This window comes from Megalops cyprinoides, chromosome 19 (genome assembly GCF_013368585.1).
Source record: "Megalops cyprinoides isolate fMegCyp1 chromosome 19, fMegCyp1.pri, whole genome shotgun sequence".
NCBI lineage: Eukaryota > Metazoa > Chordata > Actinopteri > Elopiformes > Megalopidae > Megalops > Megalops cyprinoides.
The window spans coordinates 450,001-465,158 of NC_050601.1; the positions used below are offsets into that span (position 1 = coordinate 450,001).

Sequence of the window (15,158 nt, forward strand, 5' to 3'; positions counted from 1 at the left end):
TCAATCGCCTGCTAGACCTGCTACACCTCTGTGTGTCCTGCTTTGAGTATAAGGTACTACAAGCCCCTGAAACATACAAATGTCTCTGCCCCCATTCTTTTAAACACCTATATCTCTCTCTAAAGCCTCGCCCCAGCTCCACCCTCTTTCTGATTGGTGCATTGGTTGCTTGACTTTCTGTGACTGGCTGGCTTAGGGGAAGAAGGCCTTGGAGCGGATCAACAGCCTGACGTTTAAGAAGTCTCAGGACATGAAGGCTCGGCTGGAGGAAGCCATCCTGGGCACCATCGGCGCGAGGCAGGAGATGGTGCGACGCAGCCGAGGTGCGTGTGCGTGCATGCGTGTTGGAGTGTGTCAGTGAGTGTGTGCACTCTTTAGTGTCAGTGTTGTATGTAATACCTGTTGTCATTGCTTCACACAGAAAGGAGTCCCTATGGCAACCAGGAGAATGTCCGATGGAGGAAAAATGTGTCTCACTGGAGACAGAACACAGATCGAGTGGACAAGTAGGTCCTTCTCATTCTGTGTGTATGACTGCGTGTGTCTGCATTTGAGTGTGAGTGTGTGAGTGTGTGCACATGTGAGAGTGTGTGTGCGCGCATGTCTGTGTGTGTGTGTGTGTGTGTGTGTGTGAATGTGTGCACATGTGAGAGTGTGTGTGCGCGCATGTCTGTGTGTGTGTGTGTGTGAGTGTGTGCACATGTGAGAGTGTGTGTGCGCGCATGTCTGTGTGTGTGTGTGTGTGTGTGTGTGTGTGTGTGTGTGTGTGTGTGTGTGTGTGTGTGCGCACATGTGAGAGTGTGTGTGCGCGTGTGTCTGTGTGTGTGTCTGTGTGTGTGTGTGTGTGTGTGTGTGTGTGTGAGTGAGAAAATGTAATAATGTAATGTAATATGTAATGTAATGTAATGTAAAACTAAATTCTTTTTCCCTGCAGAACAAAAGCAGAGCTGGAGCAGGAGTCTGTGGTGGATGGGAATTTGGCTACTGAAGCTTCGCTGATTGTTCTAGACACACTGGAGATCATTGTGAAGGTACACAGCAGTGAAACAGTGGTGATCATTGTGAAGGTACACAGCAGTGAAACAGTGGTGATCATTGTGACGGTACACAGCAGTGAAACAGTGGTGATCATTGTGACGGTACACAGCAGTGAAACAGTGGTGATCATTGTGACGGTACACAGCAGTGAAACGCAGCACAGCGGTGATCATTGTGAAGGCAGTGACACCTCAACTCTGTGTTTCTCTCAGCTGCACAGACTGTGTGTGCTGCACAGCTAAGGAGCAAACATTTTTAAAGTATATCTGAAAAAAACTAAGCTAAGCTAAGCTAAAAGCTGAATCCACAGAGGTCATTTGCTGGCAAACTCATGACACAGTGATAGAACGGTTCAGCGTTCTAACAGGAGAGAGTGTGTGTTACTGCATTTCCCCTGCTGCACTCACAGCTGTGTGGAACTGTTTCCCAGACGGTGATGATGTCAGAGCTGAAGGAAAGCGTTCTCGGGGGCGTGCTCAGAGTGCTGCTGCACAGCATGGCTGGGAACCAGAGCGCCCTCTTTCTGCAGCACTGCTTCACTACACAGAGAGCGCTCGTCTTCAAGGTTGGTATCACAGGAATGCATGGGGGTCGTGTAGCTGGCTAATGAAGGTTGGTATAGTTGTAATAATTTGTAATGTGTGTGTAGGTGAGTGTGCAGGTGAGTGGGGGTGTGTAGGTGAGTGTGCAGGTGAGTGGGGGTGTGTAGGTGAGTGGGGGTGTGTAGGTGAGTGGGGGTGTGTAGGTGAGTGTGCAGGTGAGTGGGGGTGTGTAGGTGAGTGTGCAGGTGAGTGGGGGTGTGTAGGTGAGTGTGTAGGTGAGTGGGGGTGTGTAGGTGAGTGGGGGTGTGCAGGTGAGTGGGGGTGTGCAGGTGAGTGCGCAGGTGAGTGGGGGTGTGTAGGTGAGTGTGTAGGTGAGTGGGGGTGTGTAGGTGAGTGCGCAGGTGAGTGGGGGTGTGCAGGTGAGTGCGCAGGTGAGTGGGGGTGTGCAGGTGAGTGCGCAGTAGGGCTGTGACGATAACCGCATCACCGCAATTATTCATTTATTTCAGGGCTGTCAAAGTTAACGCGTTAATGCTCGTTCGAGATTAATCTGGAAACTCTAACGCGTTAATGCTCGTTCGGGATTAATCTGGAAACTCTAACGCGTTAATGCTCGTTCGGGATTAATCTGGAAACTCTAACGCGTTAATGCTCGTTCGAGATTAATCTGGAAACTCTAACGCGTTAATGCTCGTTCGAGATTAATCTGGAAACTCTAACGCGTTAATGCTCGTTCGGGATTAATCTGGAAACTCTAACGCGTTAATGCTCGTTCGAGATTAATCTGGAAACTCTAACGCGTTAATGCTCGTTCGAGATTAATCTGGAAACTCTAACGCGTTAATGCTCGTTCGAGATTAATCTGGAAACTCTAACGCGTTAATGCTCGTTCGAGATTAATCTGGAAACTCTAACGCGTTAATGTTTTAATGCAGATTAATCATATTATCAGGTTTGACCGCAACTTCCTTCCGTAATTCCAGCGCGGATATTTACCTGGCTGAATTACTGATCGGCGTGGCAAACGCAGATGTGCTGAACGGCAATTTTCGTTTTAACCCTTTCGCATGTACATTATTTGTTATGGTATGTAGCGCGGGTGTTACCTTATATGGTGCGTTATGTTTTCATTTGCAGTATTAAGTTTCTTATAGATTCAGTTAGCATTTGTTATATTTTTAGAGTTAAATCGCTGTTTCCTCAAAGCTAAAATTAACTAGAATTTCTCCAATCTAGTGTTGCACCAGTTTAATCACACCGGTGTGACCGTACGCGCGAAAGGGTTAAAATGAAATTTGCCGTTCGGCACATCTGCATTTGCCACGTAAAATAAAAAGACCGTAAAATAAAGAATGAGTACATTTCGATTTTTTTGCAGCATTTTTATAAAAGCAGTGATTGTGGTAGATAGTATACCGACATCATGAATGTTCAATTATGTTGCATGTTTAAAAACCATTAGCCTAATGTTCTCTTACTGTCTTCTTATTTGTCATTTGATTTGAAAAATAATTAAAACTGTTTTAATGCGGCTACATATAGCCTACCTGTTCATGCTGCTTCAGACGTCATTAGTGTATAGCCTACAGAATTATGTGAATTAAAATGTAAAATATTAAAATGTTAAGTGTAAAAATGTTAAAATGTAAAATATTTGTAAGTTTGCAATCACTTTCTAAGTTGTAATCAGCTTCCCGAGAATTTTACAGAGAAATAAACAAGTTGTTCATGTGCAAACGTTATGGGTCGGCTTTTTGCGTTGCGCGGGGGGGGGCGGGCGGTAAACCGCTAAATTGCAGTAATTTGTTGCTTTATTACCGCGGGAAGAAAAAATCATTACGGTCACAGCCCTAGTGTGCAGTATAGGTGAGGGGGTGAGTAACGCTGTCTCTGCTGCAGTTCCCTGAGATGCTGTTTGAAGAGGACACGGAGCTGTGTGCAGACCTGTGTCTGCGTCTCCTGCGGCACTGCAGCGGCAGCGTGGGCTCCGTCCGCAGCCACGCCAGCGCCTCCCTCTACCTGCTCATGCGGCAGAACTTCGAGATCGGCAACGTGAGACTCAAACACACACACACACACGCAGACACACACACTCACTCACTCAAGCGCACACACACACACACACACACACACACTCAAGCACGTGCACACACGCAGACACACACACACACACACACTCAAGCACATGCAGACACACACATGCAGACACACACATGCAGACACACACACACACACACTCGCGCACGCACACACACACTCACCGTCACACATACCGTCTTTCTCATTAACATGCTACGTATAAAAACACACACACAAAGGCACTCTGATTCTGCAGTATGTGTGTAGGCATTATCCTGTTAGTAAGAGTGGATGTTATTCTCTCTGCAGAACTTTGCTCGTGTGAAAATGCAGGTGACCATGTCTCTGTCCTCTCTGGTGGGGATGTCTCAGAACTTCAATGAGGAGCACCTGCGTCGCTCCCTCAAGACCATCCTCACCTACGCTGAGGAGGACCTGGAGCTGAGGGACACGCCCTTCCCAGACCAGGTAACACTGAGGGACACGCCCTCCCAGAGCAGGTAACACTGAAGGACACGCCCTCCCAGACCAGGTAACACTGAGGGACACGCCCTCCCAGAGCAGGTAACACTGAGGGACACGCCCTCCCAGAGCAGGTAACACTGAGGGACACGCCCTCCCAGAGCAGGTAACACTGAGGGACACGCCCTCCCAGGTAACACACCAGAATGTGTCTCTCAGGTGCAGGACCTGGTGTTCAACCTCCACATGATTCTCACTGACACGGTGAAGATGAAGGAGTACCAGCAGGACCCAGAGATGCTCATCGACCTGATGTACAGGTAAAACACTCAGGAACTGTCTGTCTCTCACACACACACACACACACACACACACACACACACAAACAGTCACATATCTCTCTGTCCTGTAGGATTGCTAAGGGCTATCAGACGTCTCCAGATTTGCGTCTGACGTGGTTGCAGAACATGGCAGGGAAGCACTCTGAGCGGGGGAACCATGCGGAGGCTGCCCACTGCCTGGTGCACAGTGCTGCCCTGGTGGCAGAGTACCTCAACATGCTGGAGGACTGTCGCTACCTCCCCATCGGCTGTGTGTCTTTCCAGGTAATGATTTGCACCTGTACAAACACAGACACCCACACACACACTGACACACACACTCACAATCAAATGTGTTTATGCACATGGCCTGATCTCCTTCCTCTGGCAGCTGTTAACAGCTGGAGTTAGCCTGGCAGCAGGCCGGACAGCAGGGTCACTGCCCATCTTCCCTCACAGAATAAAGCTTGGCTCCTCCACCCAACCATAACTCACCCCCCCTTTATGTGTGTGGCTTTACTGTACTGTACTGTTGTGTCACTGTATAGCGCTTGTTTATTGAAACATGCTAATTATCACAGCACTGTATAAGGGATTGACACATGTTCCAGTCCTTCCAGTGCTGCTACCTCGCTGCCCTGCCCATCAAAGCCAACTGCGTTCCAAGAACCAGACATCCTAGGAGACATTCTTATAATCGCTCTGCTGTTAATTACTATTGTCTATCAATGTTAAATGTCTTAGAGTTAAAGACAAGTTATACAATGTACTTTATCTGCCCAGTGCTGGCCAGAAGCAGATGGGCTCCCCCTCTGAGCCCGGTTCTGCTCAAGGTTTCTTCCTGATAGGGAGTTTTTCCTTGCCACTGTTGCCTTAGGCTTGCTCTTAGGGGGTCTCAGACCTGGGAACAATGTAAAGCTGCTTTGTGACAACTTGTGCTGTAAAAAGCGCTATACAAATAAAAATGAATTGAATGTTAGAACATGGTCAGTGGTGTCCTGTATGGACCGTCTTTATCTCTTGTACTCATTCTTTGATAAAATATAAATGGATACACACCCACATGATCTCACACAGTCTTGTGTGTGTGACAGTGAGATATCTGTGATTTTTTTGTCGATGATTGCAGAACATTTCCTCTAACGTGCTGGAGGAGTCTGCAGTGTCTGACGACGTGCTCTCCCCTGAAGAGGAAGGAGTCTGTGCGGGGAAGTACTTCACCGAGTCTGGCCTGGTGGGGCTGCTGGAGCAGGCAGCTGCCTCCTTCAACATGGTAAGAGATAAAACCTGCTATACTGTCAGGATATAGCCAGCGCAGTGCTGGGATGTAACCCTCTGCAGTGCCGGGATGTAACCCCCTGCGGTATTGGGATTTAACCCCCTGCAATGCCGGGATGTAACCCCCTGCAATGCCGGGATGTAACCCCCTGCAGTGCCGGGATGTAACCCCCTGCGGTACCGGGATGTAACCCACTGCAGTGCCGGGATGTAAACCCCTGCGGTACCGGGATTTAACCCCCTGCGGTACTGGGATTTAACCCCCTGCAATGCCGGGATTTAACCCCCTGCGGTATCGGGATGTAACCCACTGCAATGCCGGGATTTAACCCCCTGCGGTATCGGGATTTAACCCCCTGCGGTGCTTTATAGTGGAAAGATGCATCCTGTGAACCCGGGATGTAACATACAGAAGTAGCATTGTTATGCATTCCTGAATAAAAGGATATAACCTCCTGAGTAACCAGCTGTAGCACAATGGTAAAACCTTAACTATTAAGGAGTTACAAATCTGTACACTGGAGAGCGCAAGACTGGAGCGTCAAACTGTCTCCAGCCTGCAGGAGCCAAGCGCACACGCTGCTAGAGGTCACGCAGTGTTGTAACAGAAATATTTTTATGTAACAGCCATTTCAATAAAACAAAGATCATGTAAGCAATATCTTTTGCATTCTTAAAATCAATAAACTTGATAGGTATATTGGTTTATTGATAAATAAAATATTGCTGCTATTTCCAGAGACAAAATTGGCATCTTTTGCTGCCTTAAATTCAGGTGAGAATTTCAAAGCCTAGCAAAAGGAGTCTTATTGCTGTAATACTGGGGCTCTGAAATGGGATCACACTGCTGTCAAGGCAAACATGGAAGTTTCAGCGAGTGATTCCCATCAGTCCTGTGGCTTTGTCCTCCTGGAGGCAGCCTCTGATTGCTCCTCTTATTCCCTTGTGGAGTGGGAACCCCTTTCATTGATCGTGTTTGATACAGGGTTGGCACAGGCAGTCATCTCAAGCTTTTCCAAGTCAGAGTAAGTTTGGCTGAATTCCCTGATAAGGTCTCTCAGTGTGGAACTCCAGTACCCTTTGAAACATTAAAGCATTTGCTGACAGACCACTGTTCTGTAACCTGGCTAGCAATGAAGTTGGTAGCAGTTGGTCGACTAAATGTATCCCATAACAACGCTGTTCAGTTATTAAAGTTGCAATTCTCTGTTAAATCCGTTAAAATGGACAGGCTGCCATAAGATAAAAAAGGCGATACATGAATGCTTCATGAGTCAATTTTTTTCTCATTGCCTAAAAAAGTTAGGAGATGGTGTGCTAATTTGTAGGCCAATTACAAATGTTTAACTGGTCTGTAATCAGTAGGACAATTAACCATTATTTACATGCCTGGCCTTGTAATACGAGGCTATAATTCCTTTGCACTGGAAGCTGCTCTGGGTGAAAACATCTGCTGATGACTAAAACTATCTCCTACTAAACTATAAAATAAGATTTTAAAAAAAGCTTCATTAGCTATACTTTGTCATGCAGTGCTTCTAATATTGTTGACTTTGTATGGTTTTTCACTTGTGTTGTATTGTACCTCACTTGTAAGTCACTTTGGATTACAATATCTGCCAAATGAATAAGTGTAAATGTAATGAATGTAATTTTTTAACACACTGCACTTTAGAACATGAGCACGCTGCTGTTTCAGTGCAGTTCCCTCTCTGTCCTGCAGGCGGCGATGTATGAGGCCGTTAATGAGGTCTATAAGATCTTGATCCCCATTCATGAGGCGAGCCGGGACTTCAAAAAGCTGGCAACTGTTCATGGCAGGTTGCAGGATGCCTTCAACAAGGTGTATAACCAGGCAAGTGTCAGCCAATCACAGCACTCCAGTCTTTCTGTGCATGGGGTGCTGTGTGGGCCTGCCCTGCAGCCTGTTTCAGCCATGGCCATATAAAGGTCAGAGGTCACAGAGCTTCAGCATGCAGTAAAGGCTAGAAATGACTGGGTTCCACCTGCTAATGATACAGGGCCATCCTGTTAGGGGTGAAGGGTGAGGGGTTAGGGGTTAGGGGTTGGGGTGAGAGGTGAGAGGTTAGGGGTGAGGGGTTAAAGGTTAGTGTTTGGGGTGAGGGGTGAGGGGTGAGAGGTTAGGGGTGAGGGGTTAAAGGTTAGTGGTTGGGGTGAGGGGTGAGGGGTGAGAGGTTAGGGGTGAGGGATGAGGAGTTAGGGTGAGGGGTTAAAGGTTAGTGGTTAGGGTGAGGGGTGAGGGGTGAAGGGTGAGGGGTTAGGGTTAGTGAAGTACGGGGTCCAGGTTAAACACAGTTTTCTTCAGGCTGCAACACTCCTGAGCAGCTTCAGCTAGGACTCTGATCCTGAAGCATACCTGCACCTGTACTGCACCTGTACGGTCATCACATCAGTTTACACTTAAACTGTCATTGTTACATCGAAATGAGAAACACTAGCAGTAAGCACTAAATGCTGTTATGATAGTGATGACAGTCACATGACAATGGCAGTCCGTTAATATGGACACTTCTCTGTACTGTATTGTTTATTTTCATTTAAGCAGCTGTTGTGATTATAGGGTTTTTACCTGGACTGAAAAGTACAGCTCTATATTTAGCTAAAGTTTCCAGTCTCTCAGAAGCTGTAAGCTGCCCAAATATGGCCATCATCTACCATCTCTCTCTCTCTCTCCCTCTTTCTCTCTCTCCCCCTCTCTCTCTTCCACATTTTAAAATGAAGTGCAGTTCTGTCTCAGTTTGTTGGGAGAGACAGTGTGGACACAGCCATGTTTTCCTGTGGCGTGCTGTATTTTAGATGTTGCCAAAATTAGACTTCCCTCTTTTCAGTTTTCATTATTAATGGATATTAGCCTAATTCTGCATGCATTGTTTGTAGTTTTTCTTTGCACCTGCAAGATGGCTCAGCAAAATTCAGTTGGGTGCTTTTCCTACTGAGCAAGTTTAATTTTGTGAACGGACCCCACACTTCACTGCCATGAAGGGCTGTTTCAAGTTTGTCATTTTATGGCTTAGACAGTCCTGCATGCTTTGTCTCTCAGTTCATTCACTCCCAGGTTGAAATTTCCTTTGAAAGTTATTTTTAAACCTAAATGGTTGTAATGTTTAAAGTATTCAGTGTGTTCATATTGTGACTCTCTCCAATTCCTTGAGATGTGGATCTTTTATTGGAAAATGAGTTTTGGTCTTTGGTTTTCTCTCTCTCCTTATCTTCTCTCTCTCTCTCTCTTGCTCTCTCTCTCGCACTCTCTCTCTCTCTCTCGCGCTCTCTCTCTCTCGCGCGCTCTCTCTTAACTATCCCTTTTGTCGCTCATCTTCCTTTTCTCATTCTTTCTCTCCCTCTTTCTCTCCTGTCATATATGTAATTTTGGTTGTGATTCAGTGTCGAGTCTGTCTGCATCTCGTCTCCCTCTGATGATGTTATTTTCTGTTTGCCCCTAGAGCTCTGGATGGGAGGTAAGGAACCAGCGCTGCCCTCCTGAAGGTTGCTTCTCTCCAGAAAGCTGACAAATAACAAGCACATGGTAGACGTGTGTCCACTGAGTTTGTGGTGGTCAGGTGTATGTAGCGTCACTCATTTTGTATGTGTTGTCCTATCTTTTGTTTGTGCTTTGAGTTTTACTTGGTGTTGTGTTACGAGCAGGGCTGTGTTCTGTTGTTAACATGTTGATGAAGCAGTAATGTTCTCATTCTCTTCTCTGTCCCTTGCCCTTCTTGGTTTCTGTTGAACTGGTGAGTAAAACAATACAATAAAGGCATGTGTACACATGGAGACACACTTACACACACTCTCACACACACACACACACACACACACACACACACACACTCTCACATTCACATTCATGGTGCATGTGTGGTAATCCACACACATGGTGGGGCTATGATCAGTAATAAAGGAAGTTTAATGATAAGAGCCCTTCAGCCCAGCTTGGCTCATCATTTTTCCCATAGTCAACAGTGTTTGTAGGACTGCTCAAGCCAGGTCTTCAACACCATGCATTCATAACTCTGAGAGAAAAATACCTGCCATTATCAGTGTGGAGTTCACCTTTAACTAATTTCCACCCATGTGCTCTCGTTCTGCTGACAGAGCTGATCTTAAAACGGCTGCTGCAGTCCACTGTATTTATCCCTAATAAAAATGGCTGGACACGCACTGAGTGACATGGTGTGCAAAGCCAGATTTCACCTGATTGACATGCAAGATGCCGCTGTGGATGTGAAGGTAAACCGCGCTCTCGCTCTCTCCTTCCTCTTTCTCTCCCTGTTCGTTCTGTAGGTGCAGAGGATGTTTGGGACCTATTTCCGTGTGGGTTTCTATGGCTCCCGCTTTGGCGATCTGGACGAGCAGGAGTTTGTGTACAAGGAACCGTCCATCACCAAACTGGCTGAGATTTCACACCGGCTGGAGGCACGTATGCATGAGAGAAACACTCAGAGCCATTATAGGTGCTTAATTGGTTTATCATTGTGCAGCATTTACCTTTACAGCAATGTCCTCAGCCGTTACATTACATTACATTACATTACATTCATTGAGCAGATGCTCAAGAGGGACTTCCAGCAAGAGAGGACAGACTCATGTGCATTAAAATTGAATGAATAGCGTCAGACCAGGTTAAAACAGTCCATGTTACCTCAAGTAAACTTGTGCTAACCTTAAAATGGACAGGCTAGAAAACTAGAGGAAGTCGAGTACATACACTAATATCACACAGTCACTAGATCACATTAGCCATAACATTGCACGGACCCTCAGCGCTGGCCTGGAGCGGAGAGATCAGCTTCTCGGGGCGTTCTGGGGGCAGGATCTGTGCAGTCACTGCTTGCTGATTTGCGTGTGGCTGTGTGTGGAAATCGAGAAAATAAAAAGGGAAAACTGAGTGCCTTACGCACTCATGCAGTAAAGGGTGTGTAATGGCAGTCTTCATTTTTCATTCGTTTTTACAGAGGGTGTTTGCTTCTGATAAAATTGTATTTGGCTGGAAACCGCTTTGACACTTTTACTCAGTTCACATCACTGTACTCTGTCTCTGCATGCTGTTATTAGTGAATGTGAAGCTGGAGTCTGTGTTGCAGGAGTTTTACATGGAGCGTTTTGGAGACGATGCTGTGGAGATCATAAAGGACTCAAACCCAGTCGACAAGAGCAAGCTGGACCCCAATAAGGTGGGGCTGAGCAGGAGGGGGTGGCGCTGTGCTGGTTGGGGGGCATTTAAATTTTTGTTTCCTCTTAACTTTGGATTTGCACACTATTATTGTATTTCACATTGTTGAATATTTGATGTTCATTTGGTACCTGTCTTATTTTATGATTCTCTGTAATTCTATCTGTCCAGTGCTGGCCAGAAGCAGATGGGCTCCCCCTCTTAGCCCAGTTCTGCTCAAGGTTTCTTCCTGTAAATTAGGGAGTGTTTCCTTGCCACTGTTGCCTTAGGCTTGCTCTCAGGGGGTCTCAGGCCTGGGAACAGTGTAAAGCTGCTTTGTGACAACTTGTGCTGCAAAAAGCGCGATAAAAATAAAATTGATTTGAAAAATTAAATTGAATTATGATGAAGCTCTTTTTAGAATCCTCCCTGTTGTTAATCCCTCTCTTCAGCTCTGTCCTGTGAGTGAATTGTGTGCGTATCTCTCCATTTCTCTCTCGTCAGGCATACCTGCAGATCACCTATGTGGAGCCCTTCTTTGACACCTATGAGCTGAAAGAGCGCATCACCTACTTCGACAAGAATTACAACCTGCGCACCTTCATGTACTGCACCCCCTTCACACTGGACGGGCGAGCGCACGGCGATCTGCATGAGCAGTACAAGCGCAAAACCATCCTCACCACGTCCCACGCCTTCCCCTACATAAAGACCCGCATCAACGTCATCCACAAAGAGGAGGTGCGTCTTACTGTCTGCATAACCGTGTGTGTTCAACATGTGTTACTGAGTGTGTGGCTCTTAATGAGTGCATAACTCCGTTCTTGTGTTTCTGACTGCGTAATTCTTTGCTGGTGTTTCTGACTGTAATTCTGAGTATGTGCGAGTTTGTGTGTTAGTGTGTGCAGGTTTGTGTGTTTAAGTGTGTGTCTGTGTGACAGTGTGTGACGGTGTCTGTCTCTCTCTGCAGGTGATTTTGGTGCCGATAGAAGTGGCGATTGAAGACATGCAGAAGAAAACCCAAGAACTGGCCTTCGCCACACAGCAGGACCCCGCTGATGCTAAAATGCTACAGATGGTTCTACAGGGCTGTGTGGGAACCACTGTCAACCAGGTACCTGTGTGTGTGTGTGTTTGTGTGTGAGAGAGAGAGAGTGTGTGTGTAAGAGAGTGTGTGAGAGAGAGAGAGTGTGTGTGTGTGTGTGTGTGTGTGTGTGTATGTGTGTTTGTGTGTGTGTGAGAGAGAGAGCGTGTGTGTGTGAGAGAGAGAGAGTGTGTGTGAGTGTGTGTGTGTGAGAGAGAGAGAGTGTGTGTGTGTGTGAGTGAGAGAGTGAGAGAGAGAGAGTGTGTAAAATGGTTTTTCTCCGAATCAGGGTCCGCTGGAGGTCGCACAGGTGTTTCTGTCTGACATCCCTGAGGACCCAAAGCTCTTCCGCCATCACAACAAGCTCCGGCTCTGTTTCAAAGACTTCAGCAAGAGGTGAGAACAAACCACACATAACACACACTCAACAGCGTCTCTACGCACCGACACCGTCCCTACACACCCGACACCATCTCTACGTACCCGACACCGTCCCTACACACCCGACACCGTCCCTACGCACTCAACGCCATCTCTGAAAACCCCCACACTCAGCATGGTCCATTTTGCTCTCTCAGGTGTGAGGACGCGCTGAGAAGGAATCGCTCTCTGATTGGTCCGGATCAGAAGGAGTACCATCGCGAGCTGGAGAGAAACTACGCCAAGCTGAAGGAATCTCTCTTCCCCCTCATCAACCGCAAGATCCCCCAACTCTACAAACCCCTGCCCCTCCCACCCACACACTCCCAGCGGTAACACCAGCTGTGCCTACACCTACACACACTCCCTCATACACACACTCGCACACACACTCGCGCACACACACACACACACACACATTCACTCACTCACTCACACACACACATACACTCACACGCACACACACACACACACACACACACACACACACACACACACACACACACACACACACACATATGCTCACACATACACACACACACTCACACATACACTCATGCACACACACACACACTCACACATACACACACACTCACTCACACAAACACACACTCACACATGCAAGCACACACACACACCTGCACACATATTTATAAATACATCAGTATAATTTTCACAAAATCAATATTTACATAAGTGTTTCATAATTCATATTTCAGTCTCATTGTTTCAACTTTCTTCTATTGACAGAAACTCCTTCAGTCGATCAAGTCTTCGAAAAGTGGACTGCTGAGAATCAGTGAATCAAGGATGTTAAAATACAGTCACTCTCACATTCATTTTCCCTCCTGTGTTGTGTCTGAGAGTGCGCTTTCTCTGCCCTGTGTGAGAGCGCGCTTTCTCTGTCCTGTGTGAGAGCGCGCTTTCTCTGCCCTGTGTGAGAGTGCGCTTTCTCTGACCTGTGTGAGAGCGCGCTTTCTCTGCCCTGTGTGAGAGCGCGCTTTCTCTGCCCTGTGTGAGAGCGCGCTTTCTCTGCCCTGTGTGAGAGCGCGCTTTCTCTGACCTGTGTGAGAGCGCACTTTCTCTGACCTGTGTGAGAGCGCACTTTCTCTGACCTGTGTGAGAGCGCGCGTTCTCTGCCCTGTGTGAGAGCGCGCGTTCTCTGCCCTGTGTGAGAGCGCGCTTTCTCTGTCCTGTGTGAGAGCGCGCTTTCTCTGCCCTGTGTGAGAGCGCGCTTTCTCTGCCCTGTGTGAGAGCGCGCTTTCTCTGCCCTGTGTGAGAGCGCGCTTTCTCTGACCTGTGTGAGAGCGCGCTTTCTCTGCCCTGTGTGAGAGCGCGCTTTCTCTGACCTGTGTGAGCGCGCTTTCTCTGCCCTGTGTGAGAGTGTCCGTCCCTCCCTCCCTCCATCTCCCTCTCTCTCTCTCTCTCTCTCTCTCTCTCTCCTCTCTCTCCTCTCTCTCTCCCCTGTCTCTCCCTCCCTCCCTCCATCTCCCTCTCTCTCTCTCTCTCTCTCTCTCCATCTGTCCTCTCTCTCTCTCTCTCCACTGTCTCCCCCCCCCCCCCCCCCCCCCCATACTGTGCTCTTTCTCTCAGCTGTGTCACTGCTCTGGGAGTTCTCTCTGACACTCCATTATCTGTCCCCACATTTTTATACTCCTGTACTCAGACTGCTAAACCGCAAACCCTAGACCGAGTCTCCTGCCATTTTCTTGTGAATATGGAGCAACGTGAGGCTATTTTTCTTTGCAGCACTGAATGTACTGTTCACTGTTTATAGTGTGTGTGAAGGGTGAGTACTGTGCGCATTCGTGTGTGTGTGTGCGTGCGTGTGTGTGTGTGTGAGTGATTTCCAGGCCAGACTACTGAACTAAAAGGGCAGAGTCCAGTGGAGTATGTCTGCAGGCTGCTGCTGCTTTACAATGGGAAACCTGTGGGACCACAGCCTCACATGTGTTTGCAATTATACAGAGAGTGAGAGTGTATGTGTGTGTGTGTGTGTGTCCGCCCATGCACATATCTGCACGTGGGTGTGTCCATATGTGCAATACAGAGACACACAACCCCGACCCCCCCCCCCCCCAACACACACACATACACACACACAAATACACATGTGTATACACACACACACACACACACAGCCTGAACTGTACACTGTAGTGCTTTGGTTTGCTCTGTAACCTGTCACTGTGTATAACTACTGTACTGTAATGATGTAATGGTGTCACCTGTGTAGCAGTTTTCTCAGCTACTGTATTTCAGCCAAAACCATATTTGTGTATTTTTTACTGCTTTATATTAAACTTCTTTCAGTCCCAGCAGGGATTGGCTTTTCTTACAAATTGGACTGAGGGTGTCTTATTGGCTGTAGTGTGTAGTTAAATATATCTGTACGCATTTAAGTACCTTTTAGGGTTTATGAACTCATAGTGGCACAGTGTACAGTAAGCGCAGTGTACAGTAAGCGCAGTGTACAGTAACACTTTAAGCAAAAATCTGTCTGCAAAGTGCGTTACCCACAGTAAACATAGTTACAGTACTGAGGAGAATTATGAATTAAGTTCTGCGATAAGGATGAATACATCAATACCATAAAAAGTCTCAGTGCTGCAAAAGGGCCTTACAGAAACATTGAATTATTTGTTTGGGAGTCAGACTGTTCCATCCTTCAAAATTAAACTCCACACCAAGTTATATTCACAATATTATAAATCACAAATCACAAGCTAAAATAGGCAGAGTCGCCTCTTCTCGTCAGTTCTCGG

The 15,158-nt window shown here is 47.1% G+C and overlaps 1 protein-coding gene across 1 annotated transcript in view; it reads left to right on the forward strand.

The window, feature by feature from the left end:
- Positions 1-13,383, forward strand: part of LOC118795055 (dedicator of cytokinesis protein 7-like) — a 44,915-nt gene extending 31,532 nt beyond the window's left edge. The window contains exons 32-50 of the mRNA XM_036553407.1: positions 1-53; positions 197-323; positions 422-506; positions 935-1,031; positions 1,469-1,603; positions 3,480-3,632; positions 3,969-4,127; positions 4,341-4,441; positions 4,534-4,726; positions 5,571-5,714; positions 7,443-7,574; positions 9,181-9,195; positions 10,028-10,153; positions 10,822-10,911; positions 11,394-11,630; positions 11,860-12,003; positions 12,263-12,369; positions 12,552-12,725; positions 13,144-13,383. The exon at positions 1-53 is cut by the window's left edge and continues 130 nt beyond it. Coding sequence (XP_036409300.1) covers positions 1-53; positions 197-323; positions 422-506; positions 935-1,031; positions 1,469-1,603; positions 3,480-3,632; positions 3,969-4,127; positions 4,341-4,441; positions 4,534-4,726; positions 5,571-5,714; positions 7,443-7,574; positions 9,181-9,195; positions 10,028-10,153; positions 10,822-10,911; positions 11,394-11,630; positions 11,860-12,003; positions 12,263-12,369; positions 12,552-12,725; positions 13,144-13,186 — 2,315 coding nt within the window. The 3' untranslated portion in view covers positions 13,187-13,383. The remainder of the gene's footprint in view (positions 54-196; positions 324-421; positions 507-934; positions 1,032-1,468; positions 1,604-3,479; positions 3,633-3,968; positions 4,128-4,340; positions 4,442-4,533; positions 4,727-5,570; positions 5,715-7,442; positions 7,575-9,180; positions 9,196-10,027; positions 10,154-10,821; positions 10,912-11,393; positions 11,631-11,859; positions 12,004-12,262; positions 12,370-12,551; positions 12,726-13,143) is intronic.
- The last annotated feature ends 1,775 nt before the right edge of the window (positions 13,384-15,158 follow it).